This window comes from Pelobates fuscus, chromosome 4 (assembly GCF_036172605.1).
Source record: "Pelobates fuscus isolate aPelFus1 chromosome 4, aPelFus1.pri, whole genome shotgun sequence".
Lineage (NCBI taxonomy): Eukaryota > Metazoa > Chordata > Amphibia > Anura > Pelobatidae > Pelobates > Pelobates fuscus.
Window position 1 is genome coordinate 315,677,258 of NC_086320.1, and position 16,647 is coordinate 315,693,904.

The 16,647-nt window shown below is 44.0% G+C and overlaps 1 protein-coding gene across 1 annotated transcript in view; it reads right to left on the reverse strand.

Annotated features, from left to right (window-relative positions):
* Positions 1 to 256: 256 nt before the first annotated feature.
* BTD (biotinidase) overlaps positions 257 to 16,647 on the reverse strand; it is a 30,348-nt gene continuing 13,957 nt past the window's right edge. The window contains exons 2-4 of the mRNA XM_063452319.1: positions 10,918 to 11,150; positions 4,295 to 4,444; positions 257 to 1,578 (exon numbers count right to left, since the gene is read on the reverse strand). Of these exons, the coding sequence (XP_063308389.1) occupies positions 403 to 1,578; positions 4,295 to 4,444; positions 10,918 to 11,150 (1,559 nt within the window). The 3' untranslated portion in view covers positions 257 to 402. The remainder of the gene's footprint in view (positions 1,579 to 4,294; positions 4,445 to 10,917; positions 11,151 to 16,647) is intronic.

Sequence of the window (16,647 nt, forward strand, 5' to 3'; positions counted from 1 at the left end):
CATTCATACTGCAAGCTGCTTTGCTATGCAGCCTTGCTATCTCTATTTATTCAATTACTCCCACAAAGTTATTGTTATCGTGTGCATGTTCTATTAAGTTGTGAGCACAATTTAATTTAAAATGTATAAAATCCTCGGTGGAACCAAAATGCCAGCTAAGGACAGTAAGAATGGCAAAGACCCATTACAGATATCTACACAGCCCAGGAAGGTTAGTTGTGCACAAAAGAAAAGAAAAAAATACACACACAAAAAAACAAAACAGCTTTGTTTATGATGCGCAGTTCAATAGTCATTCTAATCCTCAGAGTAGTTATATAATTTACTGTGCTGGCCCACAAATCTTACAAATCACAAAATACTGGTTTCCACAGTTTGTACACAGTTAATGCACATTAAATCTTAGTCTCTTTCATAGTACCGTCCATACAAAGCAGCAGTCAATAGGCTAGATGACATGTTGTTAGCATTCATATAGAACGTATTGCCTTTCCAGCCGCTGAAGTCAGGTAATTGTACAGTTACACCTGATGTAAGCAATAGAGGAAAGATGTGCTTGGTGCTAAAATTCCCCCACAGCTGGAGATTTATCACACTGTCGGCATTTGTTACCTCGTGTCCACAAGTACTGGGCTCCAGTCCACCACATTTCACCAGAGCACAGATCTGTAGGGAATATGTGCCATGCACCGTATGAAGACCATCATATACACCTAGAGCATACAGTTCATCAGATAAAATGGTTTTCTTATACTTCAGAGAGCAGCAGAGTGTTCCAGCACAAACATCCAGCATTCCTTTATTTTCCAAGAGAGGAACAAAAGTGAAATTATCATACATCATCTCACTATAGAACACAGGATGTGGAATCTGGTCAGTGTTAACGTCTCGCCCACAGGTCTCCTCTGTTTCTTCTGTTTCACAAACTTGATGTTTAGTTAATGTATTACTGTATACCACCTCACTGTTCTCTGGCCAAATCTGGTCCTTGGGACCTACAATAACATCTTCCGATGGGTTCACTGGCAGCTTTGCCAAAATAAGAGTACCATTTTCATTTGTCATATCATAGTGGTAGGATGAGTGTGAGGGGCTAAATATCCCACTGCCCGTCATACCAAGTGTTGTGTGGTGAATGTTTGCTGTGATAAAATTAATGTTAAAAGCAGATGCAAAGCCTCTCTGTATTTGAATGGCAGACAAGAGCGGCAGCTGATTCATCCAGGCTGTTGGGTACACAACATGCTTTACGTTGTACTTCTCGATCAGGCTCACCGCAGGTTCAAAGAACAGGATATCGAAACATGTAAAAGTGGCAAACTTGCTGGCAAATGGAGTGTCAAAAACCACATGCTGGACCTCGGGAGGTGTATCAAAGCCAAATTCAAAATACAAGTTTTGCTTAAAATAGGTGGCAATGAGTGTGCCATTGTCATTAAACACCACATTTGTGTTAAACTGGAATCTTCCATCTGATGGACATTGGGCTTTCAAAGGTTTACATGACATCTTGGTTCCCAGGTTTGCAACCAGAAACATTCTGCCCTTTGTTGCCATACAACTTAAGCGTTGGAGAACCTGCAAACAGACAATGAGGACACAACACTGTTTATTAATGGACTGTACATAGTCCACACAAAATGCAGTTCATCCAGGCTAACCTTATTGCAATTCTACTGTTGATTTTCAGTAGCATACATTTCACATATTGCAATATGTATGCAGCTTTCATGCCCCCAACAGTCCCTATTTCGGCGATACATCCCGATCTTCGGTTTCTGTCCCACTGTCCTGGCTTTGTTCCCTGGTATCCCCCACAAGCACGTAATTAGACTGAAATCTCCCTGCATGTCCTGCCTTCAGTGGGTCGGCCTGCTTTATTAGTAGTAACCTACCAGTAATTGGGGCGGACTCACCCCCTTTCTGGGCATACCTGCGTCTTTTAGGGGCTACTGCATTTAGCCAAAGTGTTATGATGTTCTTCATATACAAGTCTGCATTGGATTTTATTTACTTATTTTAAGTGATTTTTTACTTTCTGGAGATTTGCCATCCCCTGGGTCTGAAGTACCAGTATGTTATTGACATTTTACTACTGGGTATGTGTGTAGTTCCTATTGGATTCTTTGGGAACCTGCGTTATGTTCATGTCGGCTCCCTGTCGAGATTTTAAAGATGATACCAGCATTGGATGATTTGGGAAATAACAGGATTATCCCAACTGAAATACTGAGACATTTCTCTAGTTGAAATGGGGTCCACTAATTATAAGGGTGGCCCTAAATATTTCTATAAAGACAAATGCAAAACTAGTAAAACATATTACCAAATCAATGTTCTAGAAAACTGCAGTTAATGGGACACTATAGTCACCAGAACAACTACAGCTTATTGAATTTGTTCTGGTGAGTAGAATCATTACCTTCAGGCTTTTTGCTGTAAACACTTTCTTTTCAGAGAAAATACAGTGTTTACATTACAGCCTAGTGATAACTTCCCTGGCCACGCCTCGGGTGGCTGTTAGAGATCCTTCCTGGGTCATGGCTGCCTAAAATGCATCCAAACATTCTGTGTCTCCTCCCTCTGCATGCAGACACTGAACTCTCCTCATAGAGATTCATTGATTCAGTTCATCTCTATGAGGAGATGCGGATTGGCCAGGGCTGTGTTTGAATCATGCTGGCTCTGCCCCTGATCTGCCTCTTTGTCAGTCTCAGACAATCCTATGGGGAAGCATTGTGATTGGATCAGGCAACCACTTCTGATGATGTCAGCAGACAGCTTGTTTTTCTGAGGCAAAATCATGCAGATCTACAGTTTTTTGCTATATTATGGAGACACGAGGGGCCCAGGGGGGCTAGATGGTGGTTTTAACACTATACGGTCAGGAATACATGTTTGCGTTCCTGACCCTATAGTGATCATTTAATTATAAAAATGAAAGGATGACCGAATGACAGTTATTGGATTTGGCATGGTTTCACAAAAAGTAAATATGTATAATAAGCACTTGATAATGAATAACCTCACTTGTGACTTCTTTCATCTTCACTTAGACAGAGAAAGCCAAATACATAAGAACCGAAACCCATTTAATGCACTGTGTTTGTTCTCTTTGATGTTCATAATGATATCAGGTACACATGCTATCACTTAATCAAAGCTATTAAAGTATTTATATCTTGAAGGCTGCAGTGCTTTAATCTTTGCTCTCATTCACCTCTAAACATAAAGGAACATTTGCGGCCACATATGTTCCAACAGTTCAGGCTTTGGTGATGCCATCTGCATTTGATGCCCAAACCCAACTACCTCTGTTTGCCCTGCATCTCTAAGTCTCCAGAAAAAAAAACCAATAAAAAGGTTTGAAAATTTTACCTGGGATCACTTGAGAAAAGACACCTGTGTAATGATGTGTTCTTCAGTGCTCTCTGCATGCATTAGCCTTTCACAAGACTTGTAAGTCACAAAGTCATGTCAGTACTAGCACACAAGTCAACCACTGACTGATATTGCTTAGCGTGGGGCAGATAACTATGGTTATTTTGGAGCCCCCACCCGCCAACCCTTGGGTGGAGGCTTGGGTGGGACACTAAGTCCCCCTTATTTGTTATATAACTAAAGGGCTTGGGAAGGACACTAGTTTCCCCATGTATATCATAATTAGAGCTCCCTCCCTCTTCCCATGGGTGTGGGGTACTCAAGGTCCACCTCTATTTCATAACAGATGGGGGCAAAAGGGGACATTAGGATGTCCAAACTCCCTTTTAATTAATAGTTCCTTTCCGCAGTCCAATGGAGGTATTATGTATATATAGAGCCCCACTATGGGGACACTAGGTAAAAGTCAAGGAATGTACTGTACACCTCCCTTCTCCTCTGTTTGAAACGCACATTTTAGTGTATGTGATAGACATACCAATGATTTTAATTGCAAGAACATACAGGTTTATTTACTAAAGTGAGAACTGACGGTGAATTCAAAGTGATTTTCAAATTTGAGATCAAACTCAAAATATTTAAAATAAAAACGGCAAACTAGAAAAATTCTTAAAGTCAGTCAAAGTCGGTCATGCTTTACATTCAGCTACTGTGGCTTTACATTTAAAATTTACTTTGAATTCTCACTTTAGTAAAGAACATTGATAATAAAAAATGAAAAAAACAAAAACAAACCGACCATAAAATAATGCAAAAAAGTAATGATGGTCCAGGCCCTCAAGTTCAATCCAGTGGGCAGATTTATTGGAGCAAAATCTAAAGATCATAAAATAACGCAAGTCAAATGTCTCACCTCTGTGTCAAGGAACTTGGAAGGCTCCAGACATGGATTCCATGGTAATAAGTGGGAAGGAGGGATTTGGTCCAAGTACGGGTAAATGGATTGTCTAGTGTAGTTAAATCCATGGATTCCATCTTCAGGGAAGACAATTATCTGTGCACCCTGACAACAAATAATTGTAAAAACATTCATTAAAAAAAAAAAAGGCAAAATGAACACATACTAATAAACATTATAAATATATAGTTTTTGAAATGTTCCTTTAAATACATTTATTTGCCTTACTGTATCTGATATTATAATAGTTTAACTGAACAAATACGTGTTGCTTATAATATACTGAAATTAGAAAGGTGACAGCAGAATGGGAAACCCCAATCAAACCGTTTCTTGTCATTTCAAGGCTAAGTCACAAGCAAATATAATAATGGATTGTCAAGATGTAATTACAGTGTGATGTGAAATACACCCACACGGTTCAAACAATTCTTTTCATTTATACCATTTCTAATATATGGCTCTGCCCTTCGTCGACATATTCTAATTCTACGTATTCTTTTCATTGTAACCATTTTTACTACATACCAGTATTGACAGACTGTGTTGTCGTGAGCACTGTCTTCCATTAGTCAGAGAGATCTATTGTTATCATCGCACTGCTTTCTGGCTTAATAAACATAATACAATTTGCCGGAAATGACCTTAATTAATAGTATATTATATAGATAATGCAAAAAAAAAGACTTCAAAGTTGCTAAACATGTTAGTGTCAGTAGCATGTGGACTCCTCTATGGTCAGGAAGAAGTCCCACCACTTGGAGCCTCTCCTTCTGACCTTATTCCATAAACCCATGTTCAGCAGTGTAACTGGTCAACAAACCAATGGCAGTAATACTATGGTTTCTATCAGTTTACACTCAGACTAGTTCACAGCTATATTGACAGCATGCACACAAAAATACAGTTTAAACAAATATGGGGATTTAGTTTTACCATATGAACATATCGTATTAAGCCCTCCACTATGCCACAGTAGCCCAATGTATATTACAGTAATTCCAAATTAACAATGGTAGCATTTAAAACAAAAGAAAAAAATTGAAATAACAGTTACTAACTGTACTTAGCAAGAGCTAAGTTTACAAAGTATCTAGTATATATGGCCATCCATTTATCTCATCCACCCTACCATTCCATCTCATCCATCCAATCCACGACAGTCCTAATTTGCATTACCTTAACTTATCTTCATATACACTTTCCCTTTTGATAATTATTATCGCCATTTATATAGCGCCAAGATTCCGTAGCACTTTAAAATATTATGAGAGGGGGGATTTAACTATAAATAGGACAATTACAAGAAAAACTTACAGGAATGATAGGTTGAAGAGGACCCTGCTCAAACAAACTTTCAGTCTATAGGAGGTGGGGTATAAAACACATTAGGACAGGAACTAGTAATTAAATAGGGTGGGAGTGGAGCAGAGCTGGAGGAGAGAGTAGAGTGCTGCCCTTTAGGAGAGAGCAAGAGACAGGTATGTAAGGTAGATGTTACTCTGGGAGGCCATAATCTTTCCTAAAGAGATGGGTTTTAAGGCACTTCTTAAATGATTGAAGACTAGGGGACAGTCTGATGGCGATAGGCAGGCTATTCCATAAGGAAAGGAGCTGCCCCGAAAAGTCCTGCAAGCGTGAGTTGGCCATATGGGTGTGAGCACCGGACAGGAGGTCACGGGCAGAGCGGAGAGACCGAAAAGGGGCGTAGTTATGGATCTGTAAAGAGATGTAAGAGAGCTAGAATTGTTCAGTGCTTTATAGGTACGGGTCAGCACTTTGAATTGACTCTTATAGAATACAGGAAGCCAATGTAAGGATTGACAGAGGGGTGAGGCGCGAGAGGACTGACTAGAGAGGAAAATCAGTCTGGCGGCAGCATTCATTACACACTGTAGAGGGGCAATACGGCAATACGGAAAGACCAGGAGAGGGTTACAATAATCCATGCGGGAAATTACTAGAGCATAGACAAGCTGCTTGGTAGCATCTTGCGTAAGAAAAGGGTGGATGCGGGCTATATTTTTAAGGTGGAATCTACAGGATTTGGCAACATAGACAGCGCGTTTGCAAGGATGGACTTATGTGGATACCACTAACTTGAAGGGAGAGCGAAAGAGAAGGATCGGTATTAGGAGGAGGAAAGACAAGGAGCTCAGTTTTAGAGAGATTGCGCTTCAGAAAGTGGGAGGACATACAGTCAGAGATGGAAGAAAGTCAAGCAGTGACACGTTGCAGGACGGCAGAGGAGAGGTCCGGGGAAGAGAGATATATCTGGGTGTCATTAGCGTACAGATGGTAGTGGAATCCAAAAGAGGTAATAAGTTTGCCAAGAGAGGCAGTATAAAGAGAAAATAGAAGGGGACCAAGGACAGAGCCTTGAGGGACTCCGACCGAGACAGGACGAGGGGAGGAGGTATCATTAGAAAAGGAGACGCCGAATGAGCGTTGGGAGAAATAAGAGGAAAACCACAAGAGGAGAGAGTCACAGAGACAGAGTGATTAAAGACCGAGTTTGAAGAAGGAGAGCATGATCAAAAGTGTCAAAGGCAGCAGAGAGGTCACGAAGAATTAGTATGGAGTAGTGGCCTTTGGATTTAACTGCGATTAGGTCGTTAGTAACTTTGATAAGAGCAGTCTCAGTAGAGTGGAGAGGGCGGAAGCCAGATTGAAGAGGGTCAAGGAGAGAGTTGGAATTGAGGAAGTGAGACACACGGGTAAAGACCAGTCTTTTCAGAAGCATTGAGGAAAAAGGGAGCAGGGATATAGGATGATAGTAAGAGGGGGAGGATGGGTCAAGAGATGTTTTTTTCAGGATAGGTACTACAGTGGCATGTTTAAAGTCAGCAGAGACAACACCTGAAGAGAGAGAGCAGTTAAAGAATGAGTGTTAAGGAAGGCACAAGGCAAGGGGAGAGAGATCTGATAAGGTGAGATGTGACAGGATCGTGCAGGCAAGTGGTGGGGCGAGAGGAAAGGAGAAGCACAGCCACCTCTTGTTCAGTAGGCAGGGAGAGAGTCTGAGGGGTAGGAAAGGCATGATCTACGTGTGGTTGAGAAAGAGAACGGCAAGGTGGGGAGAATTCTTTCCTTAGCTGTTCAATCTTGTCAGTAAAGTAACATGCAAAGCTATCAGCTGTAAGGCTAGTTTGGGGGGTGGCCACAGCAGGGCGAAGAAGAGAGTTAAAGATGTCAAAGAGATGCCTGGAATTGCGGGAGCATGAACTAATGAGAGAGAAAAAGTATGACTGTTTGGCGAGGACAAGGGCTGCGCTGTATGAACACAATATGAATCTGTAATGGAGAAAGTCTGACTGGGTGCGAGACTTCCTCCATGAGTGTTCAGCACAACGGAAGCATCTTTGCAGGTAGCATGTTGATTTGGGGCATGTCTTCCTTGAGGTGCATGTTTGGAGTGGGGCTGCAGCGTTCAAGGCAGAGGTGAGGGTAGTGTCAGGGCCGCCATCATGGGGTGACAACCATAACTTAGGGCCACCCGATGGGCCCACTCCTTCAGGGGCCCGGTCAGCGCTGTGGCCGGTATAGCGCGACCGGGCCCCTTTAAAAAAAAAAAAAAAAGCAGTCGCAAGTGCTGCTGGAAGGAAGTGGTTACTATCTCCCAGCTCACTCCACGCGCGAGGAGCGCGCGCGCGCAAGTAAAGAGGGAGCCGCGCCGACTTCCATCATCCCCAGCCACCCTCCTGCAAAGAAAAGGTAAGAGACAGGAGGGTGGCTGGAAAATGAGCTGTGTGTGTGTCTATGTATGTATGTATGTCTGTGTGTGTATGTCTGTCTGTGTATGTCTGTCTGTGTATGTCTGTGTATGTATGTCTGTCTGTGTATGTCTGTATGTCTGTCTGTATGTATGTCTGTATGTATGTATGTCTGTATGCATGCATGTCTGTATGCATGCATGTACGTCTATGGATGTATATATGTAGGTCTGTATGTCAGTATGAATGTATGTCTGCATATCATTATGAAGGTATGTCTGTGTGTATGTGTGTATGGATGTCTGTATGCATGTATGTCTGTCAGTAGGTCTGTATATATGCATGTCTGTCTGTGTATGTCTGTGTATGTATGTATGTCTGTGTATGTCTATGTATGTATGTATGTCTGTGTATGTATGTCTGTGTATGTCTATGTATGTATGTATATCTGTCTGTGTATGTCTGTCTATGTATGTCTGTGTATGTCTGTCTGTATATATGTCTGTGTATGTCTGTCTGGATGCATGCATGTATGTCTGTCTGTCTGACTGCATGCATATATGTCTATGTATGTATGTATGTATGTATGTCTGTCTGTATGTATGTATGTCTGTATGCATGCATGTCTGTATGCATGCATGTATGTCTATGGATGTATATATGTATGTCTGTATGTCATTATATATGTATGTCTGTATGTCAGTATGAATGTATGTCTGCATATCATTATGAACGTATGTCTGTGTGTATGTGTGTATGGATATCTGTATGCATGTATGTATGTCTGTATGTCATTAAATATGTATGTCTGTATGTCTGTATGAATGTATGTCTGCATATCATTATGAACGTATGTCTGTGTGTATGTGTGTATGGATGTCTGTATGCATGCAGACAGTAGGTCTGTATATATGCATGTATGTCAGTCTGTATGTATGAATGTATGTCTGTATGCCATTATGAATGTATGTGTGTATGGATGTCAGTGTCTGTATGTATGAATGTGTGTATGTATGTATGTGTGTATGTATGTATGTCGGTGTCTGTATGTATGTATGTGTCTTTATGTCCTCATGCATGTGTGTCTGTATGTATGTTAGTATGTGTCTGTCTTTTACTATGTATGCCTGTGTGTAAGTCTCAGTATGTGTGTGTCAGTATGTATGCCTGTATGCGTGTATGTCTGTTTCAGTATGTGTGTCTGTTAGTATGTATCTGTGTCCTTTTGTATCAGCGTGTATGTTTGTGTCTGTGTGTGTATTCCTGTGTGCGGTATTTGGTGGCGGTCCCAGTGGGCGGTATTTGGAGGCGGGCCCCTGGGGGCCCAGACCCTAAGCTGAGTTAGGGGCCCCAAAATTTCTGGTGGCGGCCCTGGGTAGTGTTATATGTGGAGATGGCCAGTGAGGGACAGGAAAGGGAAGGGATGGATAGCAGTTGTGAATCATTATCAGCTGCTGGAGTTCAATAGAATTAAGGTTCCTCCTTAAGTTGAGGGTGGTAAGGCTGAGGTTGTTGGATAATGAATAAATTAACATGTGAACGTGGAAACTAAATGAATTGGGTGCAATTCGTATTTTTATTTATAAGTGTTATGCCAGAGAAAAAATATGATGGATCACAGTAAACTGAGCTGGAGCTACAAAATGCTAACATTGTGAGCCAAGAGCTATGATGAAGAGTGTCTCAAACGCTGATAAACTGGCATTCACTCCTAACAGCTCATACTCTGAAAAAAATGTTTTGCAAACTCCACACACAGCTGATTCTGCTTGTTCATCCATGAAGTAGTTTTTTATGTTTTATTTGTTGTAGTGAGCTGGGCATGGGCTGTTTATATGGTCCACAGCAGGGGAGCTCAACCTTTGGAAGTCGTGGACCACTGTGAAAATTTAGCACATATAACAGGCCACACAAAAGACAACTCTTGTATACAGTGTAATAGCAATGAAAGGAGTGGAAGAGTAAGTTAATGAGAACATGGACTTATTTTTACTCCTTACTAATATTTCTGTTAGGAAATTGTTAGGAACTATTTCTGTGGTAACTAATCCTGATGACATTAATTTTTGTCTTCAATTTTGACTTGGAATGCTACCTTCTGGAAAACATCTGATCACAAGAGTATGTTCTTACAAAGAAGGTGATGATTCAAAATTCTTGCAACATGGGGAAAGCAGGTGCCTACTCTGCTATAACACTAAGCATGAACTTGCGGCTCGCCGGGCCACAAAGATGTCCATCGTGGGCCGCGAGTTTGACATGCTTGCTCTACAATAATACATAACACATCCCCTACACACATACACTCCACTCCCTGTGAGCGAACTCATGAGTGGGCCTTGTAGGCATAAGGCTTATGGGCGGGCCTTGCATACTCCTGGTCAGACCCAGTGGCCCCAGACTGTGATCTGTGTAAGGGGCCCCAAAAAAATGGAGCTGCTTGCTGTTAGTTTATTTTTGTGAGCACTGCCTCCAGAGAGCCTGTTTCAACACCAGACCAGTGAAGCCAGACTACAGCCTGAGCCCATCATCATCCTCTTGTCCTCATCTGGTGGTAAGTAGGCAATCCAATATATTATTAGTGGCACTAATCTCTAATTTACCTCACATTAAAGGGACACTATAGTCACCAGAACCACTGCAGCTTAATGAAGTGGTTGTGGTGTCAACAGCCTGTCCCTGCAGGCTTTTTAATGTAAACACACTGCCTTTTAGAATAAAGACATCGTGTGCAACACTGGCATTGGCTCATATGGGTGGGGTGTTGTGATGTCACATAGTGGGCAGAGCATATGGGGGACAGCAAATTTTTGTTAGCCTAGGCCGGCAAGAATCCTTGCACTGGCCCTGAAGACACGTTCTTACTTTTTTTGCAGCAACAGTCACTTGAGCTTCATAAATATCTAGATTTTTTGACATAAACTCCAGCGCAGACCTGCGGTCAGATAAAGCTGTAGCGTTGGGGTTCAATATTGCATGATGTTCATACACAGCTGCCATATAATAGTCCAAGGCATGGACTTCCCGTGATGTAAAGTTCCAGCAGAAAAGGTAAACAGCAAGATAATAAGCTGTAGGCAACATCTCAAATGCTTTCCCTAGAATAAAATAAACCACAAACGTTAACTGTCTGATACAGCAAAATACATAAAAAGAGAAGGCATGGATGTCATAAAAATATTAAAGGGAAACCATCACTTTTCAGGATTTTTACTATTATGTTTACTTGTCCCCTTTATTTCCCAAATATATGTGTTTATGAGCAATAAAAAAGCCAATTAAATGTACAAATCCACACATCTTTATTTCTACTGGGGGCTACCATCTTGGCTCCCAGTAATTCATTGATATATGTTCTATCTTGCCTCTGGTAGTCAGCATAGTCACGACATAGAAAGAAGAGGAAAAATCAAACCGTGTTCCTGGTTTTCCAGTGATGTATTCAACAGTGTTATATTTAGATAAGTGACACTTCCCGTTTAATTGAAAGCAGCATATTTTTTTTTAAAATGTGAGTTTATCATTCCAAAAGTGTCAGAATATGTGTATTGCTTGTATCATTGAATGCTAACAATCAGCTGAGATGGCTAAATAGGGAAGAAAAGCTAAATACCCCGAGGGGAGTCAGCTTGGTGTGTGTCAGGGGCGGCCAGAATAGGGAATAACCCTCACATTTGTGAAATAAAGAGAAACAGACCTGGTGGGTCTGATAGGAGTTGGACGCCCCCTGGTGGGTATATATATATTTAAAACTTAGCTTTTAATAGCACAAAAAAATAAAATAGAAAAACCCTCAAACAATGAAAACAATGAAATAAAATAATGAGTAAGGAGAGAGAGAATATATGCTCATAGATGGGACATTAAAATATCTAGAAGATGTCTTATAATAAGCACAGAAGGAATCTTCAAATAAAGATAAATCCCATACAGGTGCTAAAATCGTTATTGTGAGGACACCTGTATAGCCTCGGAACAAGGCGCGTTTCTCAGCGCCGAAACACGTGTCAGGCAACAGGCAGTTAGGTCAGATAGACGCTCGTGTGCCATCGTTATTACTACTAGCTAGTCAGATAGAATTGGACTCTTTTCATTTACCTCAACTAGCGGAAAGTGTACTTTATTTGGGGATTTGGTCGTGGATGCAAGGGTTGGTGTAAGGGATAGTGTAAGGGATGGTTCCAAGTTGGTGATTCTCTCTCTATCCTCTCAACATACTCCTATATTTCTCTTGCAGAATCTAGTTGCAGCCATTTGTTGTTCTTTAGCTATACACTGTACACCAGCAAATGGATACAAGCTGCAGCAACTCTGTACTAAATCCTCACTTATACAATTCAATTCAAACAAGCCTTCCCTTCTATGTAACAAATTGTTACACTTTGCTACTCTGTTAGACCTTAAGACTGTGTAAGTCTTTACACAGAGATCTCTAGGCAGTGTGATTTATTAACATAGAAGGTAATCTCTATTCAGTAGCTACCAGTAGTCTACAACAGCGGTTCCCAAAGTGTGGGTCGCGACCCACTGGTGGGTCGCAGGGCGATCCCCAGTGGGTCGCGCTGACCCACACATCCAGGGCCGCCGGGCAGTCAGGCATGCAGACTGACACCAGGAGGGAGCCCGGCGGCATACAGGGCAGCCCTGTATGCCGCCGCGCTCCCTCCAGTCAGTCTGCCAGCAGCTCCGGTCTGCAGCTCCGCCGGGTGCAGAGCTGCAGACTGTGTGATAGAAGTCTCGCGAGCTCCCAGAGCGTTACCATGGCAACACTCAGGGAGCTCGCGAGACTTTTATTACACTGTCTGCAGCTCTGCACCCGGCGGAGCTGCAGACCGGAGAGTTACCCCACCGGACCACCAGGGAGACACTGGACCACCAGGGATGTTTAAAGAAGGTAGGGCACAGAGCCCAAACAATGCCCCCCCCCACCCCAATGTAACCCCTTCTCTGTCTACCCCCCACCCACTGTAACCCCTTCTCTGCCTGCCCCCCTCCCCCCCACTGTAACCCCTTCTTTGCCTGCCCTCCCCCCAATGTAACCCCTTCTCTGCCCTCCCCCCTCCCGCCCAATGTAACCCCTTCTCTTTCTGCCCCCCTCCCCCTGTAACCCCTTCTCTGCCTGCCCTCCCCCCCCCCACTGTAACCCCTTCTGTCTGACCCCCTCCCCCCCACTGTAACCCCTTCTCTTTCTGCCCCCCTCCCCCTTTAACCCCTTCTCTGCCTGCCCTCCTCCCCCCCACTGTAACCCCTTCTCTGCCTGCCCCCTCCCCCTGTAACCCCTTCTCTGCCTGCCCTCCTCCCCCCCACTGTAACCCCTTCTCTGCCTGCCCCCTCCCCCTGTAACCCCTTCTCTGCCTGCCCTCCTCCCCCCCCACTGTAACCCCTTCTCTGTCTGACCCCCTCCCCCCCAATGTAACCTCTTCTCTGCCTGCCCCCCTCCCCCCACTGTAACCCCTTCTCTGCCTGCCCTCCTCCCCCACTGTAACCCCTTCTCTGCCTGCCCTCCTCCCCCCCACTGTAACCCGTTCTCTGCCTGCCCCCCTCCCCCCACTGTAACCCCTTCTCTGCCTGCCCTCCCTCCACTGTAACCCCTTCTCTGCCTGCCCTCCTCCCCCCCACTGTAACCCCTTCTCTGCCTGCCCCCCTCCCCCCGTAACCCCTCCTCTGCCTGCCCTCCTCCCCCCCACTGTAACCCCTTCTCTGTCTGACCCCCTCCCCCCAATGTAACCCCTTCTCTTTCTGCCCCCTCCCCCTGTAACCCCTTCTCTGTCTGACCCCCTCCCCCCCAATGTAACCCCTTCTCTGCCTGCCCTCCCCCCCCAATGTAACCCCTTCTCTGCCTGCCCTCCTCCCCCCCACTGTAACCCCTTCTCTGCCTGCCCTCCTCCCCCCCACTGTAACCCATTCTCTGCCTGCCCCCCTCCCCCCACTGTAACCCCTTCTCTGCCTGCCCTCCTCCCCCCACTGTAACCCCTTCTCTGTCTGACCCCCTCCCCCCCAATGTAACCCCTACTCTTTCTGCCCTCCTCCACCCCACTGTAACCCCTTCTCTGTCTGACCCCCTCCCCCCAATGTAACCCCTTCTCTGCCTGCCCTCCTTCCCCCACTGTAACCCCTTCTCTGCCTGCCCCCCTCCCCCCACTGTAACCCCTTCTCTGCCTGCCCACACTGTAACCCCTTCTATCCCTGCCCCCCTCCCCCACTGTAACCCCTCCTCTGCCTACCCCCCACTGTAACCCCTTCTCTCCCTGCCCCTCTCCCCACACTGTAACCTTTTCTCCCCCTGCCCCCCCACTGTCGCCTTTTCTCCCCCTGCCCCCCCCCACACTGTAACCCTTTCTCCCCCTGCCTGCCCACTGTACCCCTTTCTCCCCCTGCCCACCCACTGTAACCCTTTCTCACACTGCCCCCCACACTGTTACCAGTACACACACTCCCTCCCACACTGTCACCCTCACCTCCTGTCTCTGCGTGTCCTTTTGTGTCAGTGTGTGTGTGTATTTGTGTGTCTGTGTGTATCTGTGTACATTAGTGTCTGTGTATCTGTGTGTGGGAAACTAAGTGTCATTGTGTGTATCGCTGTGTCAATGTGTGTATTTGTGTGTCTGTGTGTCTGTGTGTGTGTGTATACACTGCACACATACTCCATACAAAAATCATGCTTACATTGAAACACACATTGTGTATATGTATATTTTATAAACACAATATACACACACTGCATCCACTACACACACACACACACACACTGCAATCAAACGCAAACATTACATACAAATACACCCCCTGCATTAAAACACTAAAATGATCTACAAACACCCCTTCATTCAAACACCAACACTACACACAAAAAGCACACCTGCATTTAAAGTCCTACACTACATATACAAACACCCCTGCATTCAGATGCAAACATTACGAACAAGTACACCACTACATTCCAATAGCAACAGTACATACAAATACACTCATACATGCACACATATACTTAATACAAAAACATGCTTACATTCAAACACTGCTCACAAATATAACCCTGCAATGATGTGCAAATGGTAGATCTCCATCTGGCATATTATTGTTGAAGTTCTCCGATGGAGATCTACCTTTTGGCCACACTTTCACTAGATGGGGGCCCAGAAAACATACTTGCACCACGGTCCTCTCTACATTAGTTCCACCACTAGGATAATCAATGTGAGGTGCCTGGATGAAAGAGCAGGACAACAAAATTTCTGATTCTGAGCCTGTGAGTAAGCAGTTGTATGTCTCTAAAACTGATTGCCATGATGTGTAAAGTTTCTGCCTCTAAAACTGCCATGATATATCAAAATTATGCCTCTAAAACTGCCATGTTATGCCAATTTTATGCATCTAAAGCTGATTGCCATGGTGTGCCAATTGTATGCATCTGACTGTTTTCAATGGTGTGCCAATTGAATGCTTCTGAAACTGATTGCCATGATGTGCCAAGTTTATGCATCTAAAAGTGATTGCCATGATGTGCCACGTTTATGCATCTAAAAGTGATTGCCATGATATGCCAAGTTTATGCATCTAAAGCTGATTGCCATGGTGTGCCAATTGAATGCTTCTGAAGCTGATTGCCATGATGTGCCAAGTTTATGCATCTAAAGCTGATTGCCATGCTGTGCCAAGTTTATGTATTTGAAGCTGTCATGATGTTCCAATTGTATGCCTCTATAACTGATTGCCATGATGTACCACTTTTATGCATCTAAAAGTGATTGCAATGGTATGCCAATTGTATGCTTCTGAAGCTGATTGCCATGATGTGCCAAGTTTATGCATCTAAAAGTGATTGCCATGATATGCCAAGTTTATGCATCTAAAGCTGATTGCCATGGTGTGCCAATGGTATGCATCGGTTTTCCATGGTGTGCCAATTGAATGCTTCTGAAGCTGATTGCCATGATGTGCCAAGTTTATGCATCTAAAAGTGATTGCCATGATATGCCAATTTTATGCATCTAAAGCTGATTGCCATGGTGTGCCAATTGAATGCTTCTGAAGCTGATTGCCATGGTGTGCCAAGTTTATGTATTTAAAGCTGTCATGATGTTCCAATTGTATGCCTCTAAAACTGATTGCAATGATGTACCAATTGTATGCATCTAAAACTGATTGCAATGGTATGCCAATTGTATGCATCTTAAAGGACCACTCTAGTGCCAGGAAAACATACTCGTTTTCCTGGCACTAGAGTACCCTGAGGGTGCCCCCACCCTCAGGGACCCCCTCCCGCCGGGCTCTGGAGAGAGGAAGGGGTTAAACTTACCTCTTTTTCCATCGCCGGGCGGGGAGCTTTCCTCCTCCTCTCCATCTTGATCGCGACGTCATCGGCTGAATGCGCATGCGCGGCAGGAGCCGCGCTCGCATTCAGCCGGTCGCATAGGAAAGCATTTACAATGCTTTCCTATGGACGCTTGCGTGCTCTCACTGTGATTTTCACAGTGAGAATCACGCAAGCGCCTCTAGCGGCTGTCAATGAGACAGCCACTAGAGGATTTGGAGGCTGGATTAACCCTCATTATAAACATAGCAGTTTCTCTGAAACTGCTATGTTTATAAAAA